General features: G+C 37.6%; 1 protein-coding gene across 1 annotated transcript; it reads left to right on the top strand.

Moving 5' to 3' along the window:
* Nucleotides 1-13,216: 13,216 nt before the first annotated feature.
* Nucleotides 13,217-21,475, top strand: LOC143645026 (olfactory receptor 10D1B-like). Its single transcript, XM_077114686.1, has 2 exons — nucleotides 13,217-14,120; nucleotides 21,432-21,475. Exons 1-2 carry the CDS (start codon nucleotides 13,217-13,219, stop codon nucleotides 21,473-21,475), a joined length of 948 nt encoding a protein of 315 aa, XP_076970801.1.
* Nucleotides 21,476-21,892: the final 417 nt, after the last annotated feature.

The raw sequence follows: 21,892 nt of genomic DNA, 5'->3' as shown, positions 1-21,892 counted from the left end.
ATTTCCAGGCTGTACCCTGAACTTACTGGATCTGGAACTGGGAAGACAGCAAGGTATGTTTTAGTAAGTCCTCCAGGTGATTCTAAGAATGCCAAAATTTGGTCTTTATTGTTGAAAGGAAAATTCCTAGGCCCTTTTCTCTCTCTTTTTTAAAGCAAACATTTATTTATTATGTCAGGCACTGTTAATCATTTTACACATAATTTTACATGCGACAGATCACAGTTTTGAATTAGGTACCATCATTAACCCCGCTTTGTAAATGTGAAGCTTGGTAGGCTCAGAGGAACTAACTTCTTCCAACAGGTCACGGAGCTGCGTAAGACACGGACCTGGAGTTTCATCTCTGGTGGATTCTGATTCCAGACCTTGGTTTTTTGTTTGTTTGTTTGTTTGCATACTGTATGGTAGGGTCACATTTCAGTATTTTTGCATGTGAGTATCCTGTTATTGCAGCACCATTTGTTGAATGTTTGTTTTGCTTGTTTGTTTCTTTGGGAAGTGTATGGACGGGAAATTGAAACTGGGCCTCCCGCATTGCATGTGAGAATTCTACCATTGAAGTACCCTTACTTCCCCTTCCAGAGCTTATGCTTTTAAACTCCTAATAATGTATTTTTGAAGTTAAGTGATATATAACTTGAGAATTCGCGTTTAGCAATCCTTAACTAATGTCTAGCCTCTTTTTTTTGTTGGTTAATTTAAAAAATTTTTTTAAAGGTATAATACCAAACAAATGGAAACATTAACTTTTGATCATTCTGTATTACATATATAATCAGTAATTCACAGTATCATCACATAGTTGCATATTCATCATCATGATCATTTCTTGGAACATTTGCATATATTCAGAAAAAGAAATAAAAAGAAAACAAAAAAATTCATCCATACCATACCCTTTACCCCTCCCTTTCATTGATCACTCGCATTTCAATCTAAATTTATTTTAACTTTTGTTCCCCTTATTATTTTTATTTCATATGTTTTATTTGTCTTTTGATAAGGTAGATAAAAGGAGCATCAGACACAAAGTTTTCACAATCACATAGTCATATTGTGAAAGCTCTATCATTATACAATCATCTTCAAGAAACATGGTTACTGGAACACAGCTCTACATTTTCAGACAGTTTCCTCCAGCCTGAATAAGTTCTAGTAATGTATAGAGATGATGGTGCTATTACATCTTGGCTACAAGGTGCTATCTATTTAATGCATAAGAATAACCTCCAGGATAACCTCTTGACTCTATTTCAAATCTCTCAGCTGTTGACACTTTATTTTGTCTCATTTTACTCTTCCCCCTTTTGGTTGAGAAGATTTTCTCAATCCCTTGATGCTGAGGCTCAGCCCATTCTAGGATTTCTGTCCCATGTTGCTAGGAATGTTCACACCCCTGGGAGTCATGTCCCATGTAGACAGGGGAGAATGAGTTTGCTTTTGTGTTGGCTAGGCCCTTTTTTCTTAACTTTAAACTTGTCCTTGGGATTCTATGTCTCTGACCCCACTGCTGCCATCACACCGTTTCCCCTTAAACTCTGATTAACGCAAAGGAAGGAGGGATGGATATTTTCTTGATATCCAGTAGTTTAGCTGAAATGGAGCACGATTTTCAAAGACTTCCCTAAATTCAAAGAACAAAGGTTTTTAAATACAATATATTTAAAATGAAGTACAGTAAAATTTGCAGAGTATCTGATTATCCTGTAGCAAATTTTAGCCAAGGAGAAGTACTGTCATACTCCACATCTTATTTTGAGAAAGGATCCATTCTGATATCCTAGAATACCATTAAAAAAAAAAAAAAGAAAAACAGAACAGGAAGAGACAGCTTCCTAAAAGTCATGAAACTTTTAAAATTCCCCACTCCCCCAAGCAGATGCCCATTTATGTTTATTACACAGAGGATTAATTCTTACATTTATTATTCCATTTCTTTTCTCTTACCCTTTAGCTTCCAGACTAGGCTAGGGCTTAGAGGCTTCAGTGCAGAGCCTTCTAAAACAAAAGAGCAGCCTTACTTTTGTTTCCTACCTTAAAATGCAGGAACAGATACAGTTTTAAACTAGCACGGCTTTATTTTTCCATTTGAGCTTTCACACGTTGAAATGTTGTGCCAGACTGTAAATTTCTCAAATCTAAACAAGTGTCATTTTTCATAATCAACATTGTCGTGTAGTCGTGTTTTCACACATTCATTCACCCTTTTCAAGGCTGGTGCTCAGTGTTTTAGTAAAATATAAAGCACCATCTGTGTTCCATCCAAGGGCAAGGAGCCCATGAAAAAACTTCGCATGGATTGTCCTCCCTGTGCAGTTGTTTCGTGGTTGTTGCAGACTTGCCCACAGAGAGCATGAAAGATCCCTACTTCAATATTCTCCCACTCGAACTGAGCCCAGGACCTCCTGGAGAGGGGGTTCAGGTAGACTTAGTCACAAAGCTCATTTCCTAATGTTCCCAGCAGTCAGCGGGGGACACGTAGCAATGCAGCACCTGTGGTTACTCTCCCAACTCAACAGTCACCACTTCCCAACAGTCCAGCTGCTTGAAGCATCTGAGTGATGAGAGGAAAACCAAGGAGAGTGCCAGGCACTGTTCCTTCTTCAGTTCTGTCCATTTTTACCTTATGCTCAGTTGATGTTCTCCTGTTAGCTGCGTACGTATTTAGTATTATGTCTTGGAGAATTGATCCCTTTATCATTATGTAATGCCCATCTTTTTCCATGATAATATTCCTTGTTTTTCAGTCTTCTTTGTCTGGGGTTAGTATAGCTACTCTAGCTTTCTTTTGATTACTGTTAGCAAGGTCCATCTTTCTCTACCTTTCTCTTTTAACCTATGTTAACCTATGTTTATGCCTTTATGTTCCAAGTAAATTTCTTCCAAATGACATATAACTGTGTCTTGTTCTGCCCATACAAAATCTCTTTTACTTGGCATACTTAGACCATGCACATTTAAAGTAATTATTGATATAACTGAATTAATATCTACTGAGTTTGTTAATGCATTTTCTATTTATAATCATTTGCTTTTTGCTTCTTTATTTTCCCTCTTTTTTTCCTTTATCTTCCCTGGTTTTGATTGAACATTTTATATGATCTGTACATTATTGTTCAGGAGAATTGGCTTTATCTAGAGGATAGATACAAACACTCTTCCATGATCTTTTATTAGAATGCATTATTAGAGCAAACTGTCTTATTGCTATAAAGACCCAGATTCTGATTTTTGCTTCCAAAATAAAAATCTTTGACACTTTAAGGGCTAATTGGTTCCCAAATCACTTTAATAAGTTCACATTTCCATTGGGAGATGACGAATAGTGACTTCCTTTAGATATTGAACTGTTGTTAGAATCTTTATTGTGACTGATTTTAGGGTCATATTTTTTTTTTGAGTAAGCTGTTAGAAAATGTATTGAATACACTTGTGAGAGAGAACATGCTAGGATCATATTTGAAACCACTATTTATTTTCCCTGCTTATGGCATCTTTGTCTCTTCTGACATTAGACGTCTATGACCTGATGCTTTTGATCAGTAGTGACACAGGACTCCTTCAACATCAGTTGCCCTGCAGGATGAGTGTCTCGTGTGGGTCTGCACAATATCCCTATGTCATACAATGGCTCATGTGCCCTTTAGATGGCATGTCTCTCCCATAAGGCAGACGTACTCTTATAGTTGGATGTCATCTGTCCCCCAAAGAGTTTCTCTCTTCTGAGTAGACCCCAGGTGGACATCCCTTTCCCACCAACGTTTTAGTTCTCTCAAAATTCTGTTTTCTAGATCTTGCTGATTAAGTCAAATATTTTCATCTCCAGGATCATATTTCACCTGGGATAAGAGACATATTCCAAGACAAAAATGCAACCAAATTCTCTACTTAGAAAATTACTAATGATTTGGATCCATAACAGTACAGGAAACTTTATAATGCAAATTTCGGAACTCAACTACCCGGAATCTTTAAAAGTATGTTCATCCAAATTGTGATGAAAGATATAAAAATTGACATCCCAATACAACTTCCAAAGTGAATTTGGGGTACCTAACTTTGCTTATATTTTAAGTCAACAAGTTGTAAACTTTTAGGTACTTGACATTGCTTATATTTTAAGCCAATAAATTCTAAGTAAATTTTGACTAAAATTCTTGAAGCTGTATGTGCATGACCAGGTATCAAAGAGATATACATACTGGCAAACATTGAATTTTATTTCTATTAGTGAAATATATACTATCATGTAAGTACATTTCATTTCAATAGCATATACCGTTCAATCTGTTTGCCAGTTACCCATGAGGAAAACTTTCTGAAATGCAGATCTGATTATTTCAGTCCCCTTGAAGTTAAATCGTCAGTGCTTCCCTTTAGTGCTTAAAAAATGTCCAAAGAGAAATTCTTAACCTGCTTTACAAGGTGCTTCTTGTTTTAGCTTCTGCTTTTTTTCTTGGCTTTGTAAATGCCATTCAGGCCTTATGCTCTCTTCTCTAGCTGTTCAGAGCTAACGTAAGTTCCTAGAAGGAAATTTAGTTTTCTTTTCCTCCAAACCTTTGGATAATGTCCCTGAGAAAACTATGTAGTCCATCCCATTTGAATTAATTACATAATTAATTAATTAAACAATTTTAATGAATTAATTTACTTCACTAAACAAAGTTAGATGCTTTTGAGCATCTACCATGTACTTGGCATTGCTCTAAGAAGTAGAAGAAGTTACAGTGAACTAAACAAACAAAACTTCCTTTCCTCCTGTAGTTCCTTCACTAGTTGGGGGAGACAAACAAAAACAAGTAAAAGCTAAATAGATACTATGCAAGATTATGATAAGATCTCTAAAGAAAATTATATAGGGAAAAGTAGTTAAGGCATGTGACCATGGGTGTAGATCAGCTTGATTTTTATAAGTCGAACTTTGGTGAAATTAGTCATGTCAACTTTAAAGAGTCAATATAGTTGAGTACACAAGTTGGAGGGGCAGGCCTTGGAGAAGAGCATGCATAATTTATTACCAGTAGCAAGAATAAAACCACCGTGCATGGCTGCAGATATGGGCAGGTCAGAAGATGTGGAGGTTAAGAGTTTCTTTTCTGATTGCTACCATTTTCCCAGTGGAGTAGAAGCAAGGCAAGGGAAGGAGGAGACGTTGGAGCCATAAGGTACAAACAGAAAAGGCAAAGTGGTTGTTAAGGAAAGTGAATGTGTGATTGGACACGGAAGAATGAGTTTGGTGGGCAGTGCCAAGGGCTCCCTTGACCTAGTGGTTGCAAATTTAAAGTAAGACCAATAACCACAGTTGGGTGCTTTTCCAACTGTGTTCAGTTGTTAGAATGCAGGAGGAAAGTAGGAAGAAATGTATTTATTTATTTATTTATTTGAGGAAATTTATTTTAACCAGTGTTGGATGTATTTAACCCTGGCAAATATCCTTTGGTTTTCTGCTTAAAGTTTTTCTTTTACTCCACACAGTCTTCTGTAAACAGCATGATGCACATATGTTAAAACTGATCACGCTAAATTTTAAATTTCCTATAAATTAGTCCCTGTTTTCCATCCTGATTTTAATATTTATGAGTATAGGGACTTTATTTTGTTTGCCTGAATATCTTTAGCACCTAACTCTGAGCACTATGTATTAGGGTAACCTGGGTTATGGTGCAATTTAAACAACCATTGCCACCACCACAAAACACCTCAAAGGTTAATGTGCAAAGAATTATTTCTCACTCCCACAATGTTCCTTGTAGGCCTTGGTGATGGTTAGCATGGCAGGCTGCTTCACAATTAATGGCATCTCCAATATCACACATGCACCAAGGTGACCAAGGCAGGGGAAGAGAGACCATCATGTCACTCTGGTTCTTAAATGCCTTCATCTAGAAATGAACATAGGCCATTTTATTACATCATCAGCCAAAGCATAGCCACACCCAACATCAAGGGACAAGAAGTGCAATTGTCCCTTGTGCTTATAGAAAGTGTAGCACCAGAAATATTGAGAAACAGTATTTATATCTAGCAACTCATTTGCTACTGTTATTGAACACTTCTTTGTAGAATGCATGGTGTAAGGTGTTAAAGATAAGTAATTAACAGGAAAGATGTGGTTCTATTTTTCATGGAAATTATTTGCTTCATTTATGAACAGAATGGTAACACAACACTAAAAACATTATTTAGCCTTCCCAATCCATTTGGGGAGAAAAAGATTTAAAGACAAAATTATACCTGAATTAGTGGATGAGAATCATGTATTTTATGGATGATTGTTCTGTTAACCTACAATTTCTTTAGTAAAAATTATTTTAAAGAATTATGCCTGAATGAGACTTAAATAATCCAAGCAAAGACGTGGGAGGCAAACATTTCCACAGAGGAGAAAAGATGAGCAATGACAAGGAGGAATGAGACAGTATGAGGAATTCTGGAATTATAACTAGTTTGGAACTTCACAAACTTACAGTGAAATGGTAGAGTGATAAAAGATCTCAGAAAACTAAAAGGAAGTCCTTGCCCAATCTCGTTCCTATTTTATCTATTTGTATAAAGTAATTTCAAAACATACTATTCATCAAAATCATAATTATTGATTAATAAGTAGATATTATATATTAATATAACTACTACTCAAGATGTCTCATATTTGGATAAAAATATTTTATCTTGTTATATATTTATAAATAATGATTAGCTACCATTATAATTATAAATATAACCATTTTTAATTTTATAGTTTCCAGAAGTATGCTCTTTCAAAGATGAATTTACTATTCGGTTCAATGGAGTAAAATGGAGCAGGAAAGGCTCTACTTGGAGCTTCAGCATATTTTTGGTACTGACTCTGGCTGATTTTCAAGCTGCTTACCTCTTCTTCCCCCTGAGGGGTATCTTGGAGCAGTCTTGGTAGGGCCAGCCCTGCCTCCGTTTTGAGGACCAATCCTGTCTTTGGAGAAAACATTTACGCAGCTTTAACTGGGCCTCAAATCTCCTTTTTCTGGGCTTCAGTTCAAGTCCCCATTGACGCTATATTACTTTCTCCTTGTGTTTGCAGTTCTGATAATAGAGCCCTACCCTTTTTGTCTGGGCCTGAGTCTCTCTTTGGGTCACCTGGTCATAAGATGGTTCCCCTAGACTGAGGTTCTTTTTATCCTTTTCAGTTCTTCTTTGTGGGTTCCTGCATTTGTCCCTAGATTTAAGTTCAGAGGTGGCATTCCTGTGTTCTGTCTATGGTGATTTATAAAAATATTTATATATAACGCGTGGCTTTTACTTTCCATGTAAAATGCTCTAATTGCATATTCTAGAATATATGTGCTCAGTAAAAGTTTTATTTTTCCTAGACCTTGATCTGCTTGTTCTATAGAAATTGGAGACTGTAATTTGCTCGACAGACTGAACTGTGTATGAGACCTGCTTTGTTGGTGCTGTCGCCCTAGGACCTGGTCTGCTCTACCGGGTAGAGCAGATTCCAGGGGCTGGTGCTCCCAGTCCTCTAGTCTGCTGTGGGTACCTGAGCCATATCCCAGCAGAGTGTAGGCTTGGGTAGTGGAGGTGGAGACCAGATGACAGATCACATAGGAATTGGTGTTGATGGAGGCTACCGGGTCACCCAAGAGAGTTTCCAGGTGTTTAAGCTTCTAATATTTCTTTTGTTCCATCTCACCTCAGGAAAAATGCAGAAAATACATGTTTCCTAGGTTTTGTTCCTATATTTATTACTTTAACTCTGTACATGGAGCGCACATCTTCTAAAAAAACCATCAAACTGACAGGGAGCAAAATAACTAAGAACTTTTCTTACAAGAAAAAAAAGAAAGAAGAGAGTAAGAAAAAAGAAACAAAGAAAAGAAAAGAAAGAAGGAAGAAGAGAGGGAAGGAGGAAGTGAGAGAGGGAAGGAAGCAAGGAAGGAAGGAATGAAAGGAGGAATGAAGGAAGAAAACAGTAGCTTTTGTCACCCAGAAAATAATACCCTACCATCTCCAATTTTGGACTCAGAGTCCATTTCTTCACCTACCAAGTTACTGCAGATAAAGGAAGAAATTTATGTTTGGTGGTTTGACCCAGACACCAACCCTGCCATCAAACATAAAGCACCTGACACTAAATCAAGATTGCCTAGACTCAGCTCTGTTATTTATAATAAAAGGTCCTGCTGAAAAGTTAATTAAGAAATCACCTTTTGCTGCTGGAAAATGCCAGTGACTTGAACACTTAGAAGAGGGAAAAATGAATGAAATGAGATAGGGTGTTTCATCTAATTGAAACAAGGATGATGCAAATATAAGGCAAATTTCCCTTAAATTATATGCAGAAGAAAGCTCTCTTGAGAATTATCTACATAACTTTATTTGTAGCTGTGTGATTCCTTCCCTCTGAAGCAGAACAGAAGCTGAACTGAAAACATCTCTCTCGAGCTCTGTGTCTCTGTCTCTCTGTCCCTCTCTCTCTCCCTAACCACACATATACAACCTCTACTTTGTACTTGAGGTCATGATCTAATCATGGAATATGAGACACAGGCAGTAAGGACTGTAAGGGTGTAAAGGGCAATTCTCCAGATCTCTAAAACGAATCTATTAATAATCCTCCCCTCACACAGGACAGCTGCTTTCTCTATGCCATCTTTTTGGGAAGCGGTTACGATGCAGTGGAAAGAGAGTTACATTTGAGAATGCCTGGCTATTCGGTTGTCTAATTTTAAGAATGTCACAATTGCTCTGAGGTCCAATGTCCTTATTGGTAAAATGGTGTTAAACAGAGCTCTTGTGGGAATTAAAGAATAAAAAAGTGCATCAGAAAACCAAAGCAACCACAAGAGTGAGATGAAATTAATGATGAATGAATATTTGAGTCAGAATTAGTAATAAGTTTCTGCTTCTTTGTAACTCAGAGAGGAGTCATAACATCCTGGGTTTGAGACACAGCTCTACCTTTTGCTGAATGTATTACCTTGGTTATGTTGCTCTAATTCTCTGAGTTTAAATTTTCTAGTGAAAAAGGGGGCAACATAATGGTACCTGCCTCAGATTTTGTGACCACTCAACACAAGTTCAGTATATGATTCCAGTGGTAAATGCCAGCTATTATTAAAACTGTGGCCTATTCATTAGCACACCCCAGCAGTCTACTGAGATCTTGTCTGAAGAGCATTTGGACTACCACCATGTCATGTTCCTCTCCTCTTTTAAAATGCTTTGTCAATTGCTTGATAGTACAATAATAAATTTTATAACTACAAAGTCCATATTCATAATTGTTTTGGCTATAGCAGTTAGTAGAATTATCATCGCTGAATTATAGTTCTGCTTGTATTTGGTCAGAATCACTGAAAAGTTTTAGGGCATACGTATGATCATAGAATTTCAGAGATAGAAAGAATGTTAATAAGAAGCAACTCATTCAAATTAAGGTTCTCCTTCATGGCATACCTGAAATATGGTCTTCTTTGTATCTCCTTGAGTACTTTCACTGACAAGGAATTAACTACCTCATCAGGTTGCTTATTTCATTCGTGCATGTTTTCTAATCATTAAGCAGTCCCTTTTTCATTGAAACTATAGCTGTATTTCTATCACATCTACCTATGATTCTTGGGTCTCCTGCATGGAATAAGTCTACCTACCAGCCCTATAAGCATTGGAAGACAACAGGATGTCCCTGTTTCTCTACTTTAGGTGTAAAACCCAAATCTCTGATAGTCATATCACAGCAGTTAATAAGCATTAGCTTTGCAATTAAAGAGTACCAGCTCAGTCTCTTTCTAGTTGTGTGATTTTCTTCAAGTTATTTTAGCTGTTTCAGTTTCTGTGTCTGTAAAATAATATCACCTAGCTTATAAAGTTCTTTTGGGGATTAAACGTAATAATGAATTTTAGAATTTAGTATAACCCTTAGCATAGGGAATTTTCAATGAATTTTTCTCTATTTTACTAGCTATTATTTTAGTCACTTTTCTTTTGAGACAGTTTTCAGTTCTTTTATTTATACTGGTCACTCTCCTATGAAGGTACCCAGCATATAAATGTTTCTCTTTGGAAATACTGACCTGAAGAATGCATAACGATAGGATATACATAATAAATATTTACCAACTGTTTAGTTCATTAAAGTTGATGAAATGCAATATACCAGAAATGGTATGGTTTTCAGAGTGAATTTATTAATTTACAACTTACAGTTCTGAGGTTGTGAAACTGTCCAAATCAAGACATCAACAGGTGATGTTTCTCCCCAAAGACTGGCTACTGGGGGCCTCAGCTCCTCGGCCACACGTACATGGTGACATCTGCTGGTCTCTCCCTTCTCTCCTGGGTTTTTTATTTCTGACTTCAGGGGCTTCCTCTCTGTTTTCTGACTTTTCTCTCTGAGTTTCTCTGGGGCTTTTTTCTCTGTCTTCTCTCTGTCATCTTCTATTACGAAGGATACCAGTGAGAGGATTAATACCCACCCCAAATGGGACGGGTCACAATTCAATTTAAGTTAAGATCTTAATCACCAAAAGATCCTACTTATAATGGATTCACCCCCATGGGGATGGATTAGCTCTAAGAACTTGATCTTTTGGGGTACACACCAAGACACCAAATGTTTAGGTGTCTTTCTTGAATGGTGGTGTTTATTAGAAAAAACTACATAATTACAAGAATGCATGGATAACTCAAAAATTGACAAGACAAACAATATCACAAGCAGAGGCTTGAAGTTTGTTTGAAAGGCAACCAGACAAAGGAGCAACATGGCACACAATGTTAGGGCCAGAATTGGAGCCTTTTCTGCATTGATGAGGTCTTGGTCTTGGAAGAATGTAGTTGTTTCCCACTTCAAAGCAGTCCTTTCCAATGATCTCATTACCATTATTTCATTTTGGATGATGAAAAAGTGAAAACTAATTGCTCCCTCAGAGCTATCTCTGAGTCTCAGTCAGGGCTTTGGGGGTTGGAAGAAAGTTGGAAGGAAGCAATCAAGGAAAGTGAGTGTGTGCAGGCCTTATTTTTCAAACCCTATGAGATTCATTTCTTTATAAGTAAGAGTTCAATCAAGAATCTTCTGGTTGGAGATCACCATGTTCTGGCCTCAACAGCACATGTGAAGTCCTGTTTTAATGCTTTGGAAAACCCGACCATGCTCTCAGCGGGACTGTGTGGGTATTTGAACTTCTGATCATGTCTTACTCTTAGCTCTGCCCTTTATAGTCATTAACAACTTTCCCTTTGGAGACATCTTTATCCCGTAACAAAGTTGAAAATGCAACATGATTGCAGAATCACAGAATAGGATGATGTCTGACAGAGGCAAGATGCAGAGGCCTCTCGGAATCTTTGCTGACAAGAGCAGGAGATCCAGAGCTCACAGAAATGTGAATTGCTCAGAGAGACTCTCCAGGTATGGTTAGAATTGCAATCAGGAGTGGACTATTAGCAGCATTCTCTCTGCCAGAATGCTGCTGTTTTTTCTTTTTGCTATCTTCAGTTTTACACATCTCTAGGGTGGTATGAAGGTGACTCATTCTGGCTTGGTCAGTCTCTTTAGAGATGTTTTACAACACTTGCCATAGACTGTAATTAGAATCTACCTGTTGCATGTGACTGTACAATTTGAAAGTTCCTGTGTTAGAGATGATGCCGAAGTTTAGTGTCAAGTGGAAGGAAAAAGTCAGTTACGGGATCTCTGAAACTAACTGAGATATTAAGTAGGTTTGATGCTAAAGTTAAGACTGGAAATGACCAGGAAGAAGTAAGACAAGAAGACTTACTTACTTTTTTCCACTTTCTTACAAAATAATGATGCATGTCCATCTGGAGTGATTTTTGTTGTTTGCCATTGCCAGCAGTGGAACAAGCAATCTAAAAAAGCAGAAGTAAACAAAAGTTGATTTTGCTAATATTTAAGGGCATGAACCATGAAATTAAATGCTTCTGCATATTGGCTCTGTCATAAACTAGCTTTGAAATCTTTGTGCAAATCATGTGCAAATGAGAACAGTAATGATAGTGGCTCCTCATAAATTTATTTAAAAAAATAGATAAGATATCAAAAGTGCTAAGCCTAGTCCTTGGAACACAGTGAATAGTCATAGAGTGGTCTGTGTCATTACTATCGGTGGTGGTGGTTAGTTGTTATTATTGCATGACTAATGAGAGGGTGAGTTCCCTGAGCCTTCCAGGTGTCCAACCCTGTTCTGGTATTGCACAGCCCACCTAATTCGTCTTGTTCTTTCTCTTCTACGTGGGCCACTGCGTTCTTTGCCTCAGCACAATAATATGAATTTGATGCTTTCCTTGTGTTTCCTTTTGCTTAATATTTCTGAGTCATGTCAAGTCCACTTAGGAAATATTTAAAGAACTAGAAGGACCGGAGCAGCATCTCCTGATAGAACTGGGTGTGTTAAATCTCCCCAGTCTGGAAGGATGTAATCTGAAGAGGACATGGTCTAAGTCTATTCAATAAAGAATTAATAAAATGCTTCTTTGTTTGTAATGATATTATTCCAGCATTAAAAGAAGGCACTCAAAGAACTAAGTTTCAAATACATAGAATGAAGAGACACTTATCATGGTGATTTATAGTTCTGCCAGACATTTTTTAGACAGCTATTACATACACTCACCATGAAAATTGGAAGACATGTTTGTGGTTGCTGTTGTTAATATTATAAGCATAACGTTTTGCATTTTGTAGATGATGAACCTATGTCTATGAAAGACATTGTATAAATGGTTCTAACTCACATAACTAATAAATGGCAAGACTAGGATTCAAATCAGGAGTTTCTTTTAATTTCTAAAACTTTTTTTCCTGTTATTTTCAGAGGACAATGAATAGACAGTGTTGTTATTTGAAGAGATGGTGAGAGTTCAAAATATAAACATGAGCAAACACATAAATCTATGAATTAAACAATGATATAAAGGTCTTTAACTTGGCACAAGAATGTTTTGGACTTGTCTGTTACCTTCTGATATTGTCATAGATGTGAAAAATCCATTTCTACAAAATATTCCTTCCAGAAGTTGGATATATTGTGGCTCTGTACAAGTCACTTCATATCATCTTAGGTATTTGTATAGTTTTAGTCCTGCATAAGAAGACTGGGTTTGCTGGTTAAACACATAGCCAATGTACTCATTGACAAGAAGCTTGATAATTTGATATAGGGGTCCACTTTGATGACTTGGGTCCCTTTTCAAGGTCTGACTTTTTCACAAAATGAGGAATGTCTCCATGGTGACTGAGTTTATCCTGCTGGGCATCCCGCACACAGACGGTCTGGAGAACATGCTCCTTGTCCTGTTCTTGTCCTTCTACATCTTCACCCTGATGGGGAACCTGCTCATCCTACTGGCAATTGCCTGCTCCAGTCGCCTGCACACTCCCATGTACTTCTTCCTGTGCAAGCTGTCTGTGTGTGACATATTTTTCCCTTCCGTGAGCTCCCCCAAGATGCTGTTCTACCTCTCAGGGAATAGCCGAGCCATCTCCTATGCAGGCTGCGTGTCCCAGCTCTTCTTCTACCATTTCCTGGGCTGCACTGAGTGTTTTCTATACACGGTGATGGCCTATGACCGCTTTGTTGCCATATGTTACCCTCTGCGCTACACGATTATTATAAGCCATAGAGTGTGTGCTGTCTTAGCTATGGGAACCTCGTTTTTTGGCTGTATTCAGGCCACCTTCCTAGCCACTCTCACTTTCCAATTGCCCTACTGTGGCCCCAATGAAGTGGACTACTTTTTCTGTGATATCCCAGTGATGCTGAAGCTCGCCTGTGCAGATACCTCAGCCCTGGAGATGGTGGGGTTCATCAGTGTGGGCCTCATGCCCCTCAGCTGCTTCCTTCTTATCCTTACCTCTTACAGTCGCATTATCTACTCTATCCTGCAGATCCGCTCTGCTGAGGGCCGCCGGCGTGCCTTCTCTACTTGCAGTGCCCACCTGACAGCCATCCTCCTTTTCTATATGCCTGTTGTCCTCATCTACCTAAGGCCAACCTCCAGCCCCTGGCTTGATGCAACTGTCCAGATTCTCAACAACCTGGTCACCCCCATGTTGAACCCGTTGATCTACAGCCTCAGAAATAAGGAGGTGAAATCATCCTTGAGGAAGGTCCTACGTTGCCTGGGTCCTACGTTGCCTGGGCTTCCAGAGCAACTCTAGAGTGATCAGTAGCCAACTCTTTAGCTGCATGTCATAGCATATAAACCACTTTCATTTGGTTGCATTTCAAAACTCATTTGATTATAAGCACCATTTTACAATGTGTGTTCTAATACTCTGAGAGTTAAAATGACATGTCCAAGGACTCATAAGAAGTTAATGGAAAATGAAGAGGTGAGCACTCATCTTCTGACCCAGGACCAGTGTTCTCTTGGAGACATCATACTGCTGTACTGGAGGAGAACGGGCTCTTCCCAGTAATCAGAATGACCTGGACCTTATGCCTCTTAATATTTATTTTATTTCACTTCCTGCATCCCCTCCTCCTCTTTTCCCCTTTGCCCTGGCACTCTTCATCTTGAGTGCTGTATCTCCTCACATGCCTGCACTGGATAAGCCATCACATGATTGGTCTAGGACTTACTGAAAAAATGCAAGAAGTGCATTCCCATCGCTGCAAGTAATATGCTATGACTTATGGAACATATAGAAGCTGTATAAGGGATAATCTTCTGACTGGGTCCTGCAGTAAATCTCTTTAAGTTGAAACAGAGGTACCCGTGTACTGTATCACCACAAATTTTTTCTCCTGGAAGAGGTCGTGGCTATGAAATGGCTGCATGTGAAGGAGAATGTGCAGAGGGAAGATAGGACAAATCCATGGAGGGTGACGGCGCCGTGTGAATTTGTGCTGGAAAATACGGACTTGGCTCAAATTGCTTAGTTCAACCTGGGGGCAATATACTTTCATTATGATACATATGCAAATTGTATTGTGTCTGTTACTCAAATGGTTTGACATTGTTCATTTCCACTGTTCTCTAGTCATTTGAATGAAATATGTTAAGAATGAGTAAAATGCTATTTCAATACAGTGGGCTGTACTTTTCATGGGTGAATTTATAACATTTGGGGAATTTAGTTCCAGTGAAATTTGTTCCCACATGGATGGAGGGAAAGAAGGACACTGGGAAGAGAGTGATGGATGAGGAGAGGAGAGGCAGAGACACTTTTTTTTCTCCTATCTGACCTTTCATATCATAGAGCAGTTGGGATCTGACAGACCAAAACAGCCACAGTGTCCCTGAACCTGCACCTCTGACCAGCAGGTAAGTAGGCACAAGCTCCTGGAAGGGAGGCACTTCTCTTTAGCTCCTAAAGACATTGCTAGTGCTGTTTCTGTAATGACCTCTGGGAAACCAGAGTCAAAGGGGAATCTGGAATTATATCTAAAATTATTTAAAATTTGGTATAACTCAACCCTTTCCCAATCCAATCTGAGTCCATACTGAAGGTCTCTTCCCATCTCTCAGTTTTCTGATTGTAACTACATAGAGGGTCAAAACAGAATAATTGAAAGAGTAAAAGGTGGCATCAGATTTTCTTCCATTTCACTTGTTCAGCTATCATTTGATCAATAATTATACTAGGTATGGGGAATGTGAGAACAAAGAAGATGGTATCCCACCTGAAAGGAAATTATAGTCTTCTGCAGGAAATAGATATACAACTAACCAGAATACCCATGAAAAATACTATAATCAAGGTACGAAATAAAGCAGAAATAATGGAGAATATTTTGTTGGGGCAGGGGATGAACCTTACAGAGGAGGTATTGAAGGTTGGAGATTATTTTCCAGATAAAGAAGGGATGAGAACTATTTTCCAGGAAGAATCAACCTAATCCTCAATCATTTGTTTTGGGGGTGAGAGACAATTCTTTGGGCAGGTATCTCTCAACTCTGCCATCTATGAGTGATTGTCTTTGCAGGAAAAACAAAATTCACCTGTCCCTGTGTCATTTAGTGTTTTCTTCCTTCTGCTCTTCCCATTGTCCCTGGATTGGGGGATTTCCATGTCCAAAAGGACTCAGTGTTGATATTCCTGAAAATTTGATCTGTCTGCTTGTAGCAGCAGTTTTGAAAGGTGCCTGAAGCTCCCATGTCTCTAGAGAGTATCTGGGCTCAATGTGGAAGACAAGGTTTGATTTGCTAGTGGAAAGAGACTTTTCTGGGTCCTGTAATTTGGAGGACAGTGTAAGAAGATTTGAGAGAACGTGTCGATGGGGGAAAAGACCATTTAGGAGAATAGGAACAAGGCAAAAACAGAGAATCGAGGTCAATGTTCAGGGAGGCAAGAAAAGAACAAGACTATTAAAGCTGAGGTTCAGCGCATGTTTTGAGCAGAGTGAGCTGGAGCAGAGACATTTTCAGAGACACTGGTTTCAAGCGTGGTGGAGGAGGACATTCTAATTCTCACTCCAGGTGGATTCTAGTTTCTTTTAAAGGCTTCTAGTTCACTCCCATGCTTTCTGTAAGTACTATCATAGTCTCCAGTCACTGTGCCTTCTTGCCCTTCAGAAAATTTGTTATGTAACTAATGCCTGTTTGACTATCACCCATGGATATTGTTTTAACTACAGCTCCAGAGATGAAATTGATGTGGGCATCCAAAGCAGATACCTAGGACATGGACACCACAGGTGAAGCTGAAGATGATGACTGCTGACTTGCCCTTAGGGAAACCGGGAGAGAGGTTTCCAAACGAGTGTCCATAGGGGTAGAGGCATATGCTGCTTATTGTCTGCTCAACCTCTAACCTTATGCATTTGTTCTAAAGCAAATTGACTGAGATGAGTTCATGTCTTCTGTCATTTGATTTGCATTTTTTCAGGAATACTGAAAAATTACTGAAAAAAATTCAGTATACTGAAAAAAGTATACTTTTTATACTTTAAAAAGATAATTATCCAAGCTAAAGAATGATGACATTATTATATGGTGTGCTAGTTCAGCTAGCGTAAGAGGGGTTATGCCTGTGATTATTGGAATGCTAAATTGGTGAGAAATAATCTAGCCCATTATTTATCATCTCCTTATCTTACATTCCATTGTTTAAAAATATTATTTTAATGCTTGTTCCATTAACATCTTAAAATAATGACAACATCAGTAATCCATCCTTCAGTGTTCCAGTTGGATGTCTTTTTAAAACTTTGTTTTATTAAATGCTAAATAGGGAGAAAATCATATTTTTGAATAAAATAATAATGCATAAAGAACTATGTTACAATGAATACCTGTATCCCACAGTTTATGAAATTCCCTGTAAGTTCCCATCAGCCTGTAAGTTCCCATGAAAAGTGACCATCGCCCTGAATTTTATTTCATGCACTGATATCCTTAAGAAACATACAGCAAGTTTTTGAAGTTTGTGTGATTATAATAATATTGAAATTTGTTTCTTTCATTTAAATGTCATTTTTCTGATTGTCCTGTTACCACATATATCTGAACTTAATTCACTCTCATCAAAGTGTATTAGTATTCCATGGTGTGAAAATATCAATATTTATTTGCTATTGTTGTTTTCATTTATAAATACATAAGTATAAATTTCCAAAATGTAAGAAATATATTTTTTTAAACTGTGATATTTGTTTAGTGGGTTCTTTATAGCTATCAATATGTACAGATAGAACCCAAAAATATTGCCAGCTTTGCCTCAAGACTTCCTTCTACTAGGAAAATGAGGAAACGAAGAATTTTATATTAGTTTGCATTTACCCAACAGCAGACCCTGAGACAGAAGTTTGGTTATGAGCAATGAATATGGGAGAAAATCCAGGAAGGGTGGTAAGGAAGTGGGGATTTGAAAAAGTCATGGACAGTTAATTAAATGTCAACCAATGAATTACCACTGTGAGAAACTGGGGCTTGGTCTTGTTAGTGGTTGGTTCTTGAGAGACAATGTATCACAATCTCCAAGTTGCCCAAGTGGGGTGCAAAGGAAGCTGGGGTACTTTTCTACCAATTCCTGTCCCTCATTTGGTAGTGGATGATCTTGGGGACGTTAATTATCAGGCATTTTGGCCCAGCCCTGTTCATGCAGGCTGAGCCACCATCCTTGGCCAGAGACTGCACTCAGGCAGAGGCCATGGGAGGCCACAAAACATAAGGTCATTGTCTGCTGGTGGCCACTGGAGTGGGCTAAGGGAATGTGGAGGGTGCCCTGAGAAATATTATGTCATAAACCATACATCTCCTTAGTTGTTAATTTTCCAACATGCAAACAATATAATATTACTCTGTTTCTTTACTATCTTTGAAAATTGTTCCTAGTTTGAACTAAAATAACTTAGTAACTTATATAGTATCTGTTGAATTATTAATCAGACTCAACTTACATCTTTAGTCTTTGCAAAGCCATATGCTCACTCAGAAACACCCATATCTCTCTCACACATACTCTACTATCTAGGTGCATCGATCTTGTCATTGCCTAAAGGTACCAATTAGCAAGTTATATTCAGCCACTAACTTTTTCTTTCAACAAATAGCTATTTATTGAGTGCTTACCCTGTGTAAGGTGCTATGCTAAGTACTGGGGTTATAAAGATCTATAAATACTATTCTTAAGAAATTCATGGCTAAATATAAATTGTAGATAGATATAGAAATGATTAAAATAAGAGGTGTTTTAGTTTCCTTGGCTACTCAAGCAAATACCAGGCCATAGGTCAGTTTAAACAATGAAATTGCTTAGCTCATGGCTTTGAGGCTAAGATAGAAGTCAAAATGAAGACATCATTAAGGCAATGCTTTCTCCTAGAAACTGTGGATTTCCTGGACTGGTTCATGGAGAACCTTGGTGCTTAGCCTGTCACATAGTAAGACACATGGTGGTGTCTCCTGGTGTCTCCATTCCCTTCTGTTATTGGTCAGCGTCTAGCTGCTACCTCCGGTTTTCTCTCTCTGAATTGCATTCTTCTTTAAAAATATTTTTACTGAGACGTCCTCACACACATATATTCCATACATGATGTACAATCAATGGCTCACAATATCACCACACAGCTGTGTACTCATCACCAAGATCATTTTTTTAGAATGTTTGCATCATTCCATAAAAAGAAAGAAAAAGAAAAATGAAGGAACTCAAACACCCCATACCCCTCACCTCTCCAGTATTTCCATCTACTCAATTTGTTTTACCCCTTTCCCCCTATTATTTATTCATTTTTTATCCATATTTTTTACTCATTTGTTTATATCCTCAATAAAAGGAGCATCAGACACAGGGTTTTCACAATCACACAGTCACACTCTAAAAGTTATATCTTTATACAATTCTCTTCAAGAAGCAAGGCCACTGGAACACAGCTCAACAGTTTCAGGTACTTCCCTCCAGCCACTCCACCACACCATAAACTAAAAAGGAGTATCTATATAATGTATTAGAATAATCTTCAGGACAACCTCTTAACCCTATTTGAAATCTCTCAGCCACTGACACTTTATTTTGTCTCCTTTCTTTCTTCCCCCTTTAGAATGCTCTCTCAATCCTATGATATCAAATTCCAGCTCATTCGGAAAGTTCTGTCCCACATTACCAGGGAGGTTTATACCCCTGGGAGTCATGTCCCACTTAGGGGGGAAGGCAGTGAGTTCACCTGCCGAGTTAGCTTAGGGAGAGAGGCCACATCTGAGCAACAAAAGAGGTTGTCTGGGGGTGACACTTAGGCATAATTTTAAGTAAGCATAGCCCATCCTTTTGAATTGCATTCTTTATATAGGACTTCAGTAACAGTATTAAGACCCATTCCGATTGAAGTGAGCTACACGTTAACTGAAATAACTTCGTCAAAGGTCCTACTACAATCAGTTCCCTCTTGCAGGAATGGATTAATTTTAAGAACATGCTTTTCTGGGGTACATGCAGCTCCAAAGCACCACACAATGTAATAAATACTTAATGGAAATATATAAAATATAGAGTAGTAAAATGAAGGCAGAAATGAATAATTCTATACAGACATTGGAAAAGTTTAAAAAAACTTTAAAATAGAATCATTTACAATGCTGTGCATTTATAAATTTTATTCTTTCTTCCTGTCCTCCTTCCTCTGCTGGATGAACTTCTAATCATTCTTCAATATCCAAATTGAACATCATTTTCTGGATGAACTTCTAATCATTCTTCAATATCCAAATTGAACATCATTTTCTTAGTGAAATTTCTCTATTTAAGGCTGAATCAAGTTCTTATTTCTCTGTTTCAACTTTACACTGTAGCATACAGCATCATTTCATTATGTCAAAAGAAGAGTGGCAAAGGAACCCCAAAGAGTAACAATCAACTGGGTTTGGGAATGTAAAGAAAAAGGGAGGAGACTGATGAGTGCTTACACCTGTTATTTGTTGCATTAATTAATAACATTTGTCAGATGTTATTAAGAATCTACTAGCAACAGAATTAGGTTCTACTTTGTGAAGAACAGCAATAGATTACATTGAGAAATGCAAAAAAAAAAATCAGACAGACATGGTGTGAATTTAACTTAATATATGACTGTTATTACTTTAAACAAGTTACTTAACAAATTTAAATTATTATATACTTAATTGCTAAAATAGAGAAATTTAATCTTACTTCACTTCTTTTGTCTTATTTTTTGATAAAGATTGATTGAGATAATTCCTTTAAAGTACCTTACTCTGTGTCTTGAACGCAATGGGGACTTGATAAATACGTTCACTTCACTTCCCTTTTTCTTAAGGAACACATTTTCTCTCAGTACAAAAAAAAATACATTTTAAACATTGCATAGCTATGTGATTATACCAAGAGCCATTATTTGTACTTAAGATGGATTGTAGGCATTGTGAATAAAGCTGCTTAAAAAATACATACATATATATATATATAATGATATAAAAATACAACACTTCAAATTTTAAAAAAACTCCATCATTGAAAAGTATAGCAATCAGTAATCCTACGTGAGAAGATTATAAATGAGCACATTCTTCTGAACACAAGAGACCCTGTCTCTCCAACCAAATTTTTAATCAGAAAAAAATTTACAAGGGCAGAAGCAAAGGTGGCACAGTGGCAGAATTCTCACCTGCCATGCCGGAGACTCAGTTCGATTCCCAGAGCTTGCCCATGACAGAAAAAAAAAATTGCAGGAGAGAGTTCATTGAAATATTCTAGCTGTCCTATGTTTGACAGTGACTACTAGAAGAGCTTACTGAGGAATTTATAATGTCGTAGGCATTGTCTTCTACACCAATAAATTATGATGGGAGTCCTATACAAGGGTCAATAATTTAGAATCTAGTCTATTGTATTATAAGATTAACTATATAAATCTTAGCATTAATTACTCCTGCCCAGTCTTCATGAACTCATTTATAAAACAGACATAAAAATCCTTCATAGAATTGTGAGCATGGACTTAGGTGAAATATGTGAACATCTTTAGAACATTGCCTTCTATTGAATAAAAAAAAACAGACAAAAATTTAGCTAATATGTTGAGCAACAGTTCGCAGATGACAAAAAATGTTCTTTTTACTTATTACAGAATTATTAACCTTTTCTATTATTGTTAGTTGATTTTGAATATTTTGGAACAGTAAATTTTTCTAAACAAGGAAAAAGAACAGTGGTGGCAGAAAGCAGCACTTAAAATGTGCTGGATTTTATAGTCAGAAAGACAGGAGGGTCTGGGATGTGTTCCCACTTGGTCACTTGCCATCGGTGTGGCCTTGGGCAAGTTCTCTCAGTCTAGTTTCTTCACATGTATTATGTGGAGGTAAAAAGAACCTAATACTTAGGTCACCATGGAGATTAAATGCAGTAATCTATGTAAAGAGTTTAGCACATGGCTTGAGTTAATAACTATAACCCAATATTATAGATAATGAAACATTTTGACATATT

This window comes from Tamandua tetradactyla, chromosome 8 (genome assembly GCF_023851605.1).
Source record: "Tamandua tetradactyla isolate mTamTet1 chromosome 8, mTamTet1.pri, whole genome shotgun sequence".
Classification (NCBI taxonomy): domain Eukaryota; kingdom Metazoa; phylum Chordata; class Mammalia; order Pilosa; family Myrmecophagidae; genus Tamandua; species Tamandua tetradactyla.
The sequence above is the reverse complement of the archived record's forward strand: the minus strand, read 5'-3'. Positions and strand labels throughout refer to the sequence as shown.